A 17,009-nucleotide genomic window follows, 5' to 3' on the forward strand; every position below is an offset into this window, starting at 1 on the left:
ATGTGTCAGTAAATAGTTACATTTATTAAATCCAAATAAATGATTAATTATTAATATTGTAGCTATGATGATTACTCAACACAAATGCCAGTGTAATAACACGTTACTTTATGTTTAGAGAACGCTATAACAGTTTAATGTTTTAAAAGGGATTTAACAGACATTAATAAGAGCTTAGTATAATGATATTGTTGACCAGAATTGAAGTTGTCATTAAACTTAAGTACGGGCTTTATTCTTCTCTTTATGTAAATGTGCATGTACTATCAGTGAACACTCGGCAGCAGATGCCAACCATAGCACAGCCCCTGTAATCATTTAAACTGTAATACTGCTCAGCTTACATATCCACATTACCAGAACCTTTTTATTTTTATACATAAGAAACACATACAACTGTATACTGTGTCTGTAAACATATGCATTGGACATGTAAGACTAAATCTAAAACATATAAAGTGACATATTTTACATTTTATTTTGTATTTATGTTATTTAATGTGATATGTTGTTGATTTTAGCTAAAATTAAACTACTGTTATATGCTTTAAACGAGCCTCCTCGGTGTTCTCAGTTTGACTTGTGTATGGCAAAATTAACACACACACACACACACACACACACACACACACACACACACACACACACACACACACACACACACACACACACACAAAAAGAAAGAAATCTTAACACTTTGGTAATTAAAATTCCCACAGACTCATAAATCCTGGACACTGTTAATACTCAGCTGTGGCATTTTGCACTTCACGTGTGCAACCATTAGCATGTCAGCACACAGCCGTCAGTTTTGACATTTATCACACTTTTAGTGTTAACAATATCAACAGTAACGACCTTTACGATCCAACGGTTAACACTTTGTTCATGCCAAGAAATGCAACCTGTCTGATGAACCAACCAGAGATTAGCATGTGGAGCCCTATATGTTCCGATTGTCCTATTCTCCACCACACTAACATACAGTATGATGGACACACAATGATTTCCTAGAAACAAAGATGGAATAATTAAAACTGGTGCTATTTACGTAATCCTATACGACTGTATCATCACCCAGGAGTCTATGTTAAAGATATTTCTTTAAATGTGAATACAGAACGGGAAAACCAGAGATCCCTCCTTATTCGCAACTCTATACACGTGTTTTACTTCCAAACGCACACTTCTACATGTGTTAATTTGTTGATTTTAAATCATTAGTTAGCAGAGTAATTAATCAAGCATTCATCTTTGCCCCCCGTATGCTTAATAAGGGTTAAAGGGTGATTGGAGCATTAGAAGAAAGACGTGTGAACACCCTGCAAGGGTCACTGAATCGCTGCAGGGTTAACACTTCGACAAACACATGCACACTAACACACTAAGGCAATTTCAGAGTGTTACATTCACCTGACCTGCATGTGTTTAAATTGCACGAGGAAACCAGAGCAGTGGGGGGGGGGGGGGGGGGGGGGGCAGCGCAAGAGAACATGGGGAGAAGAACCACAGCTCAGATCAAACCAAGAACCTTCTTGCTGTGAGGTGACTTTGCTAACTAATGAGCCAACATGCTGCCAGACAACATTAATTAACCAGCACCCTTAATTTCCTCTCATGACACTTATCATGGATTAAATGTAACACATTCCTGTCCTGCTTTTGTTTGTTGTGTTTTTACAATGTGCGGTACAAACTGCAGTATTGGCTAACTCAAACGCTGGTCTCGGTTCTGTACTGTATAACAGTAAGTCCCAAGTGTTGTGTTGTTACCCTTAATTATGAGGGGAACACATTATTCTCGAAATTGGTCGCATTTCTAAACGTTCGCGGGGGTTCGTGTGTGTGTGTGTGTGTGTGTGTGTGTGTGTGTGGGTGTGTGTGTGCTGGTCATTGTTAGCTGCCATCATTGTGTAACTGAGTGCTGTTGCACATCCAGGGAGACAGGAAGCTATTCACAGTGAGATTGGGAATCCCACCAGTGAAAACAAAGTACAAAAGAGCAACACTCCGAGATGCAGTTGGCGAGCACATATGTACATCCGAGAGCATAATGAGCTATTTTCATTGTTTGGGTTTCCACATTGGTTTGTCTCGTGGCAAGGAATTTATTTTAACAAGCACAATGTAGCATACAATGGAGGACAATAAAAAATAAAATATGAAGATATATCTACTTGTATTTGCAGCACATGTCCATCTATTGTGATCGATGTCCTGAGGTATAGAGTAGAAATACTTTACATTTTGATTTGCTGATTGAGATCTTAATGTATGTTATTTGTTGCTGTCTTAGCGGTTTAGAGGGACGAGCGAGGTAATGAAATCGCGTGCAATGTTGGCGTGAAGCTGCTTGTAACGGCGAGTAAGTTCAAATTGTTGCTCGTCAGAAAATAACAGCAAAGGTCATCTGTCGTGCCTCTCCTCCGCACAGACTCCACATGTTGAACAAGAGCAATGGTGTCACAGTTTTTACCTCAGTCGTGGTGCAAGTGCAGATACCAAAAAATGACTTTGCTTTGCTTTTAAATCGTTGGCACTGAATTTATTTGAAAAGAAAGAAATAAGTCTTTAAAACTACGAAGTTTCTCAGCTGATAATGAAAAGTTTCTGATTCCTTGGGTTGTGTTGTTGTGTTATCATTTTAAAAAAGGACAGGGACAAACATACTCTCATTAGCAAACAAATATGACTTCTCCAATCAAACGTAAGCCCAAACAATTGAATGAATGAATAATCATAGTGGGGGAAACAACATACCAGCCTCCATTTAATCACAGCAGCTTTGAGATCAGAATAAATTAATCACTGCCTACTTCATTCGACACAAATAAGACATTTAATACGAAAACCAATGCAACTAACATATAAAATATACCTTTTAGGTAGTTCTAGTTGTGTCATTTCTGATAGAATTGAACTACCAGTAAGTGTGATATAGCAGAAACATGTTAAATGCATTAAATCATCAACTGTATAATGAATTACTTCACAAACATGTTTGTAAAAGTCATCGAACCAAAGAAAACTAAAAGCGGAAAACAATCCCGGCATCATTCTATTTTAATGTGTCTTTGTTTTGGCAGACTGTCATTCTGTCACTCAGATCGCTCTCTTTGAAGTCTCAAGTCTGTAAACGCAGTAGATGTTAAAAATAAGTATTTTCAGCGGTACCCAGATGATTCCAACCAAAGCTGGCTTGCAGGCAGTTTGCCAGCACATAACAGCACAGGGTGGGTTTATGCTCGTGCGCTTGCCCACGTTGTTTTGCGGGAACATGACATGTGTTATGCTACAACGCAGACATGTACAGCTGACATTGTGAAACCTCTGGATTTGACTCGACGCAGCTTGTCTGTGTTCCTTCAGGCCTTGCAGACCTCTTCTGCACTCACAGATTCACATGCAGGCCAAATGTTGTATTTATGTAGGATTTATTAGCATATGTAATAACATTGTGTGCACTTGTAATCCGCACGTTGGCCACATTTCATAGAGAATCTTTCTGAATATGTGTTTATATAGTATTCTATATACTGCATGTAATCTATTACAGTTCTCTGTATGTTGCACTTACATTGGTTTGGCTTATTTGTAGCTAATAGTTGAATTTGTATTCTATTGTTTCTGTATGTTGCACTTTTGTTTGGCTTATTTGAAGCTGTTGTTCTGCACTTAAAGGATTGCACCTATTTGAAGCTAATGTACCTGCAAGATTCTTGCTGTTCGGAGTTGTATCCTCATGATTGTTTGCACTTCCTGGAAGTCGCTTTGGACAAAAGCGTCAGCTAAATGAACTGTAATGTAATGAAATTACTGTCCTTATATATAACGACTTTGTACTTTCTTGATGCCTTTTCTTTGTGTGACAAGGTGTTTCAATACAGGAAGCTTCACATACACATGTTGGCACCATTATAACACCGCTGGGAGAACGTTTATCAGCTGCAGATGTCGTCTCAGGATTGTTACTTTAGTTACCGAGGCCTCAGGGTAAAACCAGGTGCAGATTTGTAATTTAAGAAATTAGAAAAAATACTTCCTGGAGGATCCAGTAAATGATTTAAAGCTTAACATTTGTTTTATATTGCATACTCATACTGTAACATAACATTTTTATTGTATTTTTACACTTTATTTTAGTGTCTGTTAACTGTTAACATTAAGTTAAAACGGTCTGGTTTCACTTTCTGCAGTTTAAGAGTTAAATTCGAGTCGTCCTCTCTTCACATACATCTGAATGCAGCTTATCCACAAAGTCCTCAAAGGACAAATTATGGAAACAGCTGCAATTAGTGGCTGATTTATATATTGTGGTAGGACCTTAGAGACTAATTAAAGCCCTTTGTGTTCTTGTCTATTGGAGACATGCTAATTTGAAGCCTTTTGACTGAGATTCACAAGAACAAGTCTGGATTTCATGCATCTCAATTTGCACGCGCCCACTGCAATAACAGAACATTCAGTGTGGTTGTTGAAATGGGAATTTGTAAACATGTTCCATAATTTTCCAATCTCTGCAATCATTAGAGCACATGTTGTGCGGTGCTGCTGCTCATCCCTTATTGGATGGAGTTGTGGGAGCGCTTGTGCATTAAGGCTTTAAGGCTGGAAGAATTCTGAAAAGGGCAAAGCAAATTACCCGCAGGATTTTCCTCCCAAGGAGCAGGTTTTCCCTCTGTTTATTAAATTTGTTAAAGTGCTTCTGAGCAATGCACATTTTATCCTCTTAACAGTCAAATGACTATATACTCCAGCAATTACTTAATGTACTCTAATGAGATTTCCCCATGAAATGGAAGGATTCATTTATTTTAATGTGACGCATTCCACCGGGCGGTTTATGCATCACGTCCCCTCACAATCCAGGGAGGCTTTGAGTCATAAATACTAAGATGAGCTTGGCTTCCAGAGCTGCCACTCTGCCTACAGCAGCAGAGGTATGCGACTCAGTTATCCAGGCGTTCGGGGTGTGTTCAGGGGCATCAGCGGGTCACAGGTTCTATTTCCAAGCTCAGCTCTCTGCAACCAGGTATTCTCTGGGATTAGTGAAATAATACCAGGTTGGCAGGCAGTGTGTGTGTGTGTGTGTGTGTGTGTGGTATCTTTAAACGCAAATAACACACAAACACACTGAAATAAAAATAAATCACTAAGTGCTCTTTAAATCCCATTAGGCCTAATTAAATTACAGCCTTTATAGTGATTTTTCTTTCTGTGCCTAATAACGGTAATCCAAGATTATTATAAGAAGTATTTCAATCATCTAACTGAAGACAATCATATTAATATCAATATTCCAGTGAAATGTACTAAAATCTCCAACTTACCTCCAACTAAATAAAGCAACTGCTGAAACCATTAGTTGAGTAATTAATTAGCCGATCGTCAGAAAAGTAATTGGCACCATCAATTTCTGCCAATTATGAAGCAAAGATGACAAACATCCCACGTGCAGAATGTGAGGATTTGCTGCTTTTCTCTCAGTTATGTTATTTAGATAATCTTAAGGTTATCCTAAAGAGAGCTCTAACTCAAAATCAGCATAAACAGGATGCAGAAATAACTTTAAAGATATCCACTGCAGTGATTTAGAGTTTGTGATCTCAATGCGAAGACAACAGCTTTCAAAAGGTTGTCTTTATGGCTCAGATGATGGCCATAAACGTTAAACTTAAGTACAGACATTTGGGAACTTTTGATGACGGTGAACTTTTTTCAGAATTGACGGAAAATGACAGAGACACGTTGCTTTGTTATTGAAATAGATAATGTGATGAGAGTGGAGGTGGAGGAGCCAGTCTCTCCATAAGCTGATGTTCCTCCAGGCATCAAGGCGAAAGAAGCTGTCGAAAGTGTCTTCTTAAAGGCTTCAGCTGAACTACAGAGGGACTTTGTTGTCTTACATTTGTCAGTATGTAATGTTTGTTACGTTACCAATTACACCCAATTGGTGGAACTTGCACTAACTATTTTAATGTCAGGACAATATTAAAGAACAAATACTCTGACTTTTGAATATCCTGTGTTAAAATAAGACCAAATAACTGGATTTATGTTCTTTTTTTATGCTGGATTTCCTCAGTATATGACAAGAGACAATATAAAGAGATATATTTCACCCACATATCCTAGTGTTTCCTAGTGTGGAATAAGTTCCAATATATTTCCAAATAAGCAACAATGTTCAATTCTTTCAAGCTCCATGTAACGCACGCTTTCTGTTATTAATTGTGAGTCTCCAATGCCACGACATCATCATTTTAAAAAGCTCCTTTCAGAGCTATAGAAGACATTATACACCCCTTTTCACAAGTTGAGTAGTTCTCTCCAGATAAACTGGTCTATGTGTATAATATATATGGAGTTCCCCTTTAAGTGACATAATTGAATACTTTATTTGGTTGTTTAAGTTTTATGTTCTGCCTTGCAGGGCCAATATCATAAAAAGAAACATTTATTTTGCAAAACTATTGAAAGAAGTAAAGTTTTGTTTCCCTCTACACTGCATGATGGTCTGATACACACCACCAGAGCTCCACTTTGATGTGCTCATAAATATGTTTTGTAAGTTTTGAGCAGTTGTCCAGTCCATCTAAAAAAACGAAAAAATACTTTCCTTTGAATTTTATGTAAAAGAAGAGTGCCCTAGTCGAGTTATCTGCTCCACCAATGTGGTATTCTATTGAAATAAAAGGACATCTTAATGGAAAGACAAGAGCCTGAGATATCCTGCTGCTCTGATGGAACACACACACACACACACACACACACTCCTGAAACCCACTATGGCTTTGGACTTCAAAGCTTATATTGTTGTTTTCAGCCTTTTCTGAAAATGGAGAGGGTTGCTTCATGTTTGCTGAGCAAATGTAATAGCTTGTGTCATGTGCACTGCTCCCCTCATTGCTAGTCCTAAGTGCAAATGCCTCTAAATATGTTATCCATTTAGCCCTGTCTAAAATTGTAATTGTGTTTCTCCTTTTACAATTATGTTTCAGACCAATTGTCCTGGGCCTTACGTCTCTTTCTCTTTTGTTTTTCCAGGTGGGATTTTTGAACAAACAGATGGACCCGTTTCACTTGTTAGCGCGGAGGAGCTTGCCTTTAAATTTGCTGTCAATAGCATTAACAGAAACAGGACTTTGTTGCCAAACACAACATTAACATATGACATACAGAGGATTAATATCTACGACAGCTTTGAGGCGTCAAGAAAAGGTAAGTTGTTCTGTGTTTATTCAAGGATTTACAGTGTGGAGAAGAATCTGGTCAGTCAAATAACAAAAAGCAGTATCTGTATTAGTTTGATAATCAGGTTGGCTCATTTGGTATTTAGTGGAGCAATTCTCAAGCTTTCTTCTCTTGCTCTTCTCCAGCTTGTGACCAGCTGTCTTTAGGTGTAGTTGCAATATTTGGGCCCTCGCACAGTTCATCGTCAAACGCTGTGCAGTCCATCTGCAATGCATTGGAAGTGCCGCACGTCCAGGTGCGATGGAAACATCACCCCATGGACAACAGGGACAGCTTTTATGCCAATTTATACCCGGATTATTCTTCACTAAGCTACGCCATCCTGGACCTGGTGCAGTTTCTCAAATGGAAAACCGCCACTGTGGTATATGATGACAGCACAGGTGAAAGTACTCAGTTCCACTATAAACAATGAACTACAACAATTGGACTGTGTTTTCTATGTGATGCTCTTGGCCTTGTCTTTATTTGTACCGTTACTTTTCTCCAGGTCTTATAAGACTACAGGAGCTGATAATGGCCCCGTCCAGGTACAACATTAGGCTAAAGATCCGCCAGCTTCCTCTCGACTCGCAGGACACGAGACCCCTCCTCAAAGAAATGAAGAGAAGCCGGGAGTTTCGCATCATCTTTGACTGCAGTCACCACATGGCTGCGCAGGTCCTCAAGCAGGTCAGTGAGAGCGCGCGGCACAGGCCTCCTGATGTCAGTCGGATCTTAACACGGCCGAACGATCGAAAGCATGCGGTCCTCGTCCACACAGCTGTCACTGCCACCGGTTGATTCTTTAGCAGTCAGTTGATGTGTTGTGATAGAAATATGGAGGCTTTGACTTGCCAAGAACTCGGGAGGAGAGCAGCAGCAGAAGGTGTGTCGGTAATGATTTAGCAACAGTGAAGTTCTGCTGTGAGACATTATGGGGTGCCACCTGCCTTCTCAGAAGACATTAAAGGTGAGACAACGACAGCAGTGTCGATCTAAAACTGACCAATCTATAAGTGTGTACATGTGTGGGATATATTTCCTGGAGGGATGTTAAGCAGAGAAACACGTCATAGTTTCATGTGATGCACAGATCTTCTTTTTTTGCTACTGTTGAAACTGGCTTTAAATTATAGTCTGTAAAACTGGATTGTGTAGTTCTTACAATGGATCCGGGGTCTTCACCTTATGGGGAGCAAAGAAAACAATGCAAAAAATTGTCTATTCTGTTATTAAACTTATTTTGTAAAACGTATTTTGATATAAATGATCGTCAGTCAACCAAGAACTGTCAGTATGATGCACAGAGTAGAGATTGTGCAGGTGGTCTAATGCTTTATGGATGTCAGGAACAGACTGGTGGACAGCCCCCCCCCCCCATTTAGTGTGCTGTCAGCTTCTGTTAACGTGTTTACCAAATGCATCCTCCCGTCCCAAGTTATTTGAATAAGTCAGTCCTCTCAAGTTATTGAGATCTGAGTTGACATATATTCGCTTGTGGCCAGTCTGCACATCTCGCACTGAGGAATCAGCGTCCTCTTGAGAGGATAAGAAGTGCTCCAGACAGTTTCCGTCCATGACCAAATTGTCAGAGCACTACAGCACAGACTACAGCTCTAAAAATAAGGAAACACAAGTGATTGGATATATATATTACCTGTCTGTCAGTCATTCCATATAGATCAGGGCTGTGAATACGGTATATTTTCAATGCTGACTTAACTGCTGATTATTTTTCTCAGTTAATCTTGGTCTGTAAAATGTCAACAAACTGTGTCTTTTGGAACTTGTGATGAATATTTATCATTTACCTTGTCTTTAACTCCACAATATTCAGTTTATTGAAATGAAACACAAAAGAAACTGCTAATATTTACATTTGAGAGGATGGAAACAGAGAACTTTAGCAAAAAATGTGAATAAACACTAAAAAGAAATACAAGTATATTTTAAATATCTTGTAAATCTGGCCACTATTAATATTGCAAAGTAAGATCACTCAAAATAGAAACCTAAAGCGACTTATATTCCTATATCACCGATGACTGATTTGCAGGCAGCAGTGACTAAACGTACGAGCTACTGAACTTCAGTATCTTAAGATTTGCAGTCAGCTCCATTCAGCGCTTTACAGAAAGGTTGGTCCTATCCACGACAATAAGAAGCATTTAAAGGACAGAGTTGAATTAATGTGTAATGTGACTCGGCTGCATTTGAAGGAGGATCTGACGCGACTATTTTAACAGAGTTTAAATATCAAGTACTGCATTATGCCCCTGGAATATCTCGTTTGTCATGCCACGACTCTCGGCAATATGTCGGGTCCTGTCTTCGCCCTGACAGGCTCAACTGCACTCAACATGCATCTGTCAGGTTATATTCCCTCTCAGATTGAATAGGAGACAATGAGAAGTATGCCCCTGTGAGCCTTTTATTGTCCTGTATTTTTATTTAGTGCTGTGACGCTGTATTGGTAGAACTAGGAACATATGGAGGTTTATTAAAACAGAATGACATTGTATCCTACTGTAAGTCCATCATGCAGCAGTGGGAAAAAATTACTTTAATTAATGAAAACTCCCGCTCACAATACAAAACGTGACCCAAAGTTTCAATGTCATGTATTTGGCTTGATGTCTATAGACGGAGAACTAAATGTGCCTTAGCATCTTATTTACATAACCTTGGCTTTTTCACGACAGATGGTACAATTAAATGGGAAAGAATAGGCGCCATGGGAATGTGGTGCCTTTGAATGTAGATTGAGCAAAACAAGTGGCAGTGATGGAGTGTTTGGATATGAGGCAAAGATTACCGAGCTCTTTTGATTGAAGGCTCTTTCTCTCTCTCTCTCCTGTGCTGGAATAACGTCACGTGCACCGAGCCATTGCAAACCATTTAAATGCATAGAAAAAGCGTCAAGTACTGTTGCTGTTCTGCAATTCTGTGGACCACATATGGTGCAGAAATCCCGACAAGCGAGAGCAAGAAAACGTGCCCAAACAAAATGATCAGCGTATTCGTCAATATGCTCATTAAAACCCGGCTATATGTTTCTTTACTGATGAAGTCTTTTTGATCATCTCTTTGGTATTTTTCTGTTTGATTCTAAAATGCCCTGACGTGACAAAATGACCATTTTCTCCAACCTGTCTCTTTTCATTCACGCTTTCCTTCCCCATCCACTGTCTCCATATCCTTCCAGGCCCAGACCATGGGGATGATGACAGAGTATTACCACTATATCTTCACCACTCTGGTAATGTACCATGCTTGTCAACGCAAATGAGAGTCTCGTTTGTTCTCATCTCCCACCGCTTGAGTTTTTGATGAATAGTGGCTAATTGCCAATGGGGGTTTGGACCAAGTCCATAATATCAATTTTGTTTGACAAGCTGGAGGCATAATGGAGTCTTCAGTGTTCTTTAGTAAACACTGCTTTATAGTGAAGTCAACAGAAGTCTTTGAGATGGCAGCATAAAAAAAAAAAACAACAGCTTGAGATTCAAAACTGAATGTGGTTCCAAGTTTGGAAAAGACCAACATTGGTCCTCTGTGAGCTTTTACAGGAAATACATTAATTAAATGCCATATATTTAGATTTATTGTGAACATTATCAAAATGTAATATCTTATTTTCACTTTTTTGTTGATTCAACTTTATCCTCATTTTGGTGGCTGCACTTGTGTTGTGCTGTCGAATTGTATTTTGTTTTACTGAAAGGTGTTTCTATTATTTTGTCCACCCCACGTATATCAACGAGCGTAGGGTAAGAAACAAAAACACCTGTATAGTGAGAATTCAACAGCACCAAAAGCCTCCAAAATGATCAAGTTGAATCAACAAAAACTGAACATTATTCATTCATGAAGGATTTATTAAAGGAATGTCGTGTTTGACTGCCTTCGTATGAGCCGGGTGTACCTAATGATCTGGCGGCTGAGTGTGTGTCTTCAGTTGGACCAAGTGCCTCACACAGAGCATGAGATTTTTTGACAATTAAATAAAATACATCGCCACCCTTTATCAAATATGTTAAACGCAACCTGAGTAATGTTACAGTTTCCTTCCCATCTTGAGCAAGTTCTCATTCGTCTGACTAATACAAGCAGAGCCAGCAGGGAGCCATTGCTGCTCGTCACTGAGACGCCGACTATCTGGAGACAAACTGACTGAATGGAAATGAATACCAGCATGATGTTTGCTGTTCCTTTCACTCTTTGTTATCGTCTCTGTTTTTCGCTTCTCTCGCTCGCACACGTCCAGTCTGTTGTGGTAATGTGATAGGACACAAAGGTGCTGGCACGATGTGTGTCATCTTTCACACTTGACAGAGTGGCGATGACATTGTTCTGCAATATGTTATGTTTGTATCGCACGTCTATTGCTTTACTAGGGAGACCAACAAACCCACTTAAATTGCCAGCGTACTGTGTTAACAGTTTCCTTGCGAAGAGGATTAACTTAAAAACTTTTATTTGATATGATTTTCTACATGACACCAAGATATCTTTATGGAATCAGAGTGTGGTATATCTCTAATGCAGCAATAAACTGTCATATTGATAGACACGCCATTAAGGAGATTATACCTGGCGGCTTGATTTGATTCAAAATGATGAATACTTGCGTGGTACAAATGGCAATACAATTTCCCCTCGATGGAATCCACTGATGTCTGTGTTTTATCTTCTGAGGTGAGGGGAAATGCCGACTTATTAGAGCGTGAAAAGGCAACAGGGGTAATAACTTCCTTGTCCTTTAAAATTAACCTGTCACAGCTATCTGTGTGAACCTGGAGCTAAGAACTTTGTTATGTTTGCCACCTCCATAACACTTCTGTGTGCAGCACTCAGACACGTACTGCACGTTCTCTGGGTAAAGACTTCAGCGTAATGCTCCTGTAGGATTATGTTGATTTTGTGTTCTAAATGTGTGTACAAGGCGGTGCGGCAAAAGGTGACCTTATAATTGGAACAAGTCCCTTTTCTGACATCTCAAAATGCCATAATAGAAATGAGGATGTCACAAAAGACGAATTACATTTTTTTACTAACAATTCTGTCTCAGTTATTTGTATTCTTAGCTTCAAAGCTAAGAAACTTGTAACCTGATCTACTTTTCTGAGCATTTTTGAATGTCATATAGAACAACAGAGATTTACTTTGATCCTCTGTTCACAAAAGAAAGTACTGTACTGCGTTCTAGTGGGAAAGCAATAAAAGAGGAGAAATATTTCAGTGACTGGCGGCAACCATTCTTTAGTAAGTGTCTTACACACTCTCGTTCCCGCGGCACTAACCCCACAGGGTGCTAATGAAATATCTATGTTCATCCAAATGTCTTTTCCAAGCCCCCTGGCCTATTCCGTCACGACATGTGTCAACATGTGACTTCACACTTCAGCTGCAATGGCTGCCCCAGAAATTACAGCAGCTCAAATTGAATTGCTTTTTTTGCTAAGAAATTGCCAAGGGAATGCTCATATTGGATTATTAATATGATCCGAATAAATGTGTGTTTTTCTTTAATTTGTCTAAACTGGGAGAAAAAAATCCCAAATAAGAAATGTGCACCTAAATGAACAACACACGCTTGTCATTCATGCAGTGAAATACATTATTATGTAGGCACAAAAACAATAACAAGTTGTCAATTCTTAAAAGGTTTGCTCGCAGGAAAGTGACTTCCGCCACCAGAGCTATTTAGTTTCTTTTATTACACAGACACTGCTTCCAGACACTATGCTGAAATCTCCTAATTTGACATTGAAAACTAATGTGTGTCTCCTTCCTTTTACTCTATTTGGTCTTAAAATAGTATCACTTTAATCAGCAGCTTCATCATTCTCTTTTCATGTGAGGAGAAAGCATCCAGTATGAATACTTTAAACAAAGATGCTCAGTGCTGGCAGAGTAAATGAGAATCCTTTATTACTGTTGTCTCTTAAAAAAGGACCTGATGGCCATCGACCTGGAGCCATATCGCTTCTGTGGTGTCAACATGACCGGCTTCCGTATCCTCAACGTGGATAATCCCCAGGTTGCGTCCATCGTGGAGAAATGGTCGATGGAAAGGCAGATTCCACCTAAACCTGACTCAGGCCTGCTGGAGGGCATCATGACGGTATGTTTTATTACTTCTGTGTTCTTGTTCCATTTAAGGTCAGTCACAAAAATGTCAATAGAAAAAGGAAACATCTTTCTATCTATCATGGCTTTTTCCCAGAAATGGTTTTAACCTTAACAGTAAACCATAAACTCTTTTACCTCAGCAATAACTATCACGATATAGAGCCATCACTTTATTAGTACGCCTTATGATGTTTACAAACAGTTGACTCTTCCAGGCTGTGGCTCATGTATGAATAAAACAAAACACGCTGCATGAAAAGCGTCAACAGATTTGAGAAGTTCAGCTCCAGTTTGACTAAATGTTGAATGGGACAGATGCATACTTTAAGTGATTTTAAAAGTGGTATGAACATCCGAACCGTACTGAGTGGTTCCAGCCTTTTATAAACAACTATTGTTTGTAACCACTGGGGTTGAGTGGAACCCAATGTCTCCTATTTACACGAAAAAATGTCTTGATTAGGAGAGGTTAGAAGACAGACATAAGTCAAGCTTACACATAGGTATGCAATGTACGTACTGTATATACTTCAGTGAACCGCTGAGGTCTCAGAAAGGACAACCTGTCATTACACCCATGGAGTCCACTTTTTCTACCATTATCCAGGCAAAAAGCTGAAGCTACAGAGAGCTAAAATCCCCGGACCTGTTCGTGCATGTTGATGGCAGGGTCAGATATTGGCAAGAATAGCACAAATCCTTTGGGTTATCTTTTACGCTTTCAACGGTACAGACGGGGATGATATAATGCTGTAGAGAACCCTCATTACGCTCTTTCGCACCAATTATCCTTTGGACGCGCCATTCTCCCTTCACATTGTTTCCGACCAGGTGCATCCCTTTACAGCCATTCTTTTTCAAATGGATAGTTTATAATGGATATTGCACCATTGTCTCAGTATGTTTCTCGGAAAATGATAGGGACTTACTCCAATGGCCCACACAGGCCAGATATCAAACTCAGTACAGCCTGTTTGGGATGAGATAGAGCAAGATGTTCATTGCATAAATTAGCTACCAACAAATCTGCAGAAATGTAATTATGCTATCAAGACAGAGATATCTTTATGGAAAGCTTCCAGCTCTTGTTGAATCCATACCTACAGGCTGTTTAGGCTGGCTGTTACAGATTGTGTAGCTACAGTTGTCAGTAAAATAGATCTGTAGTCTAAAATAAATGGTTATTATAGTGCAGGTTGTAATTAATCAGAGGGCCTTTTGTGACATACTGCCAGATATTAATTGCTGATTAGTCATATACAGTAGGTCTAAAATGTTATATATATTGACCTTATTTAACTAGCTAATTTAATGGGGGCTCATTTACTTGAATGAATTGTTGTGTCATATGTCGACTAATGTGCAAATCCTATTGATTTGATATTATATGTTTTTATATGTTATTATAAGATTAATAATACAATGCTTTTCCCTTTAATTGTTCCTTTCATTATTAGCTTTATTCTTTTTTATTACGTTTTTAAAAAGGTCTGTTATCTAGAATGAACTAACAGTCAGGTTATAATTGCTCTGAAATGTAACGTCTGTATAAAAGTGATATGAGAAAATAAATAAATAAATAAATAAAGCCTGCTCCTTGGGATCTTTCCTTATCAGTGTGGAGATTAGATTGATGGTGACCAAACTGTTAGTCTTTCCAAAGGCATCGGCTGAATTAATGTTCACCCCTTATTTCAGACAGATGCGGCTCTGACCTATGATGCAGTCCACATTGTATCCGTCTCATACCAGCACGCTCCGCAGATGACGGTAAACTCGCTGCAGTGCCACCGCCACAAACCCTGGAGATTTGGAGGGCGCTTCATGAGTTTCATCAAAGAGGTGACGGTACACCTTTGACCTATTGCTATTTGTTTTAAGTGTTATTGATATTAGAGCATACTGATTGAGTGGTGAACATGACACTGGGAGTGGAGTGAGGACTGTGTTGTCATTTGGGACTTGGATATTTACCCAGCAAATCAATCATATCCACACACAAAACAAACCAAGCCTTGATAGACACATCAAAGCAGTGTTGTTGTCAGCTTTATAAATTCCCTGTATTCATAACCTATTTTCCAGAAAGCACGTACTGTAACCTTTTGAAAGCACAACGAGTGTAATCGGCTCTTATTTAATCTAACATGAGAGTCTGACAGTGCTTCAGAATACACAAACAAGCCTGGGCAAAATGGCAGATTAAGGGTGTGCAGAGATGCTGCTATTTGTATATTAATTTGTTCAAACAACAAAACAATTTGTATTTGTATTTGTCCTGGGTGTGGTTTACAAAAAGGTAGGAATTCCATTTGCTTTTTCCTCCTATAATCGCCACTATTATTGCAAAATTAAAATTAACCTCCTGGATCTACTGTATTCTAGACAGGCTTCACCCTCTAACCAGGAACCCTCATCTGTGGTAACTGCCAAATACATTTGCATATACCCACAGAGCAATCAGAATGATGGCCACGAGGGGCTGTCCATATAAAAGGGCAAAGCTAAACCTCTTTCCTCAGCCACTTATCATTAGCAAAATGGATGAGAAATTCAGTTGAGTACCCATGTCTTTGTCCAAAGAGTTTCTCCATGCACAGGCTAGGTCTCTGTCGGTGCTTTACACGGCTTAACGGTAAGCGACCCGACTGCGTTTGCAACTAGATTCAAACACTTTTTAGCCAGTTTGGGCTTATTTTACAGAGAGGATCTCTCTTCAGATTTACGGTGATGACAGGGACCCATCCACTGCATGAAAGCATCCTTCTCCATCGAGATGTTGAAGACGTTAAAGAGTAAAATTGCTACACCACTGAGCAACCAGGGCCAAAGTCAGAGTAAGCTGCCATTATGGCTGGGGCTGGCCACCTTCAGATGTCGCAAAAATTGCCTGGCCTGCACTTTTCCTCCAATGAGAGAGGTGGGGGAGCAGCGGGTAAGCGGTCTCTCTCACACACTTTAGGTCCTTTGGCCTGCACATTCAACCCAGTTGTACAAAGGGAAGAATAGACGTGTGTCGGGCTCCTCATGTGGTTCATCCACTTGACTGAAGAGAATCCAGGGTGACCCTGAACTCATGTTATGATATTAATGGTAAACAGAGGAAGTATCAGGGCTCAAAAGGAGAATAAATATAACCTTTTGATTCCCCTAAAGCATCTGCTTTGAAAGAAAGTGTGGGTGGGTGGCAGGTTGGAAATGGCCACCATTTGTGGCTCCTCCAAGGCTTTCCATCACCAGCAGGCAGCAGCCTTGAGAGAGCAAAGCCTGGTCTTCCATAATAGCACCAGTCTCTTTCTCTCCACTGGTTTTCAAACACAATGATCACCCATCTTTTCTTGAGCTGCAAAGATAGGAGGGGTAGGGAATATATGTTTTATACCCTCCTGGTGTTCCTCCTCTTTCTGTTTGGTGATCACAGTCCATGTGTATTCAGGACTTTCTTGGAATTTGGACCTGTTGGGATTCAAGACTGGTGCTTGTGTTTTCACTTCAGCCCACTAAGAGCAGTGAGGTGTTTGCTAGTTTGCCAAAAGCTATCTATAATATTGTTAGTTGTGTCCTGTGTCTTCTCGCCTTCTACTAAAACAGTGCCACTTGGCTACTCCAGAGAGACAAGCTGACCCAAGTTTTGTCAG

At 39.6% G+C, this 17,009-nt stretch overlaps 1 protein-coding gene across 1 annotated transcript in view; it reads left to right on the forward strand.

Moving 5' to 3' along the window:
• Positions 1 to 17,009, forward strand: part of grik3 (glutamate ionotropic receptor kainate type subunit 3) — an 85,638-nt gene that overhangs the window by 37,491 nt on the left and 31,138 nt on the right. The window contains exons 2-7 of the mRNA XM_029451229.1: positions 7,048 to 7,221; positions 7,380 to 7,637; positions 7,745 to 7,926; positions 10,442 to 10,495; positions 13,193 to 13,363; positions 15,070 to 15,213. Of these exons, the coding sequence (XP_029307089.1) occupies positions 7,048 to 7,221; positions 7,380 to 7,637; positions 7,745 to 7,926; positions 10,442 to 10,495; positions 13,193 to 13,363; positions 15,070 to 15,213 (983 nt within the window). The remainder of the gene's footprint in view (positions 1 to 7,047; positions 7,222 to 7,379; positions 7,638 to 7,744; positions 7,927 to 10,441; positions 10,496 to 13,192; positions 13,364 to 15,069; positions 15,214 to 17,009) is intronic.

This window comes from Cottoperca gobio, chromosome 16 (genome assembly GCF_900634415.1).
Source record: "Cottoperca gobio chromosome 16, fCotGob3.1, whole genome shotgun sequence".
NCBI lineage: Eukaryota > Metazoa > Chordata > Actinopteri > Perciformes > Bovichtidae > Cottoperca > Cottoperca gobio.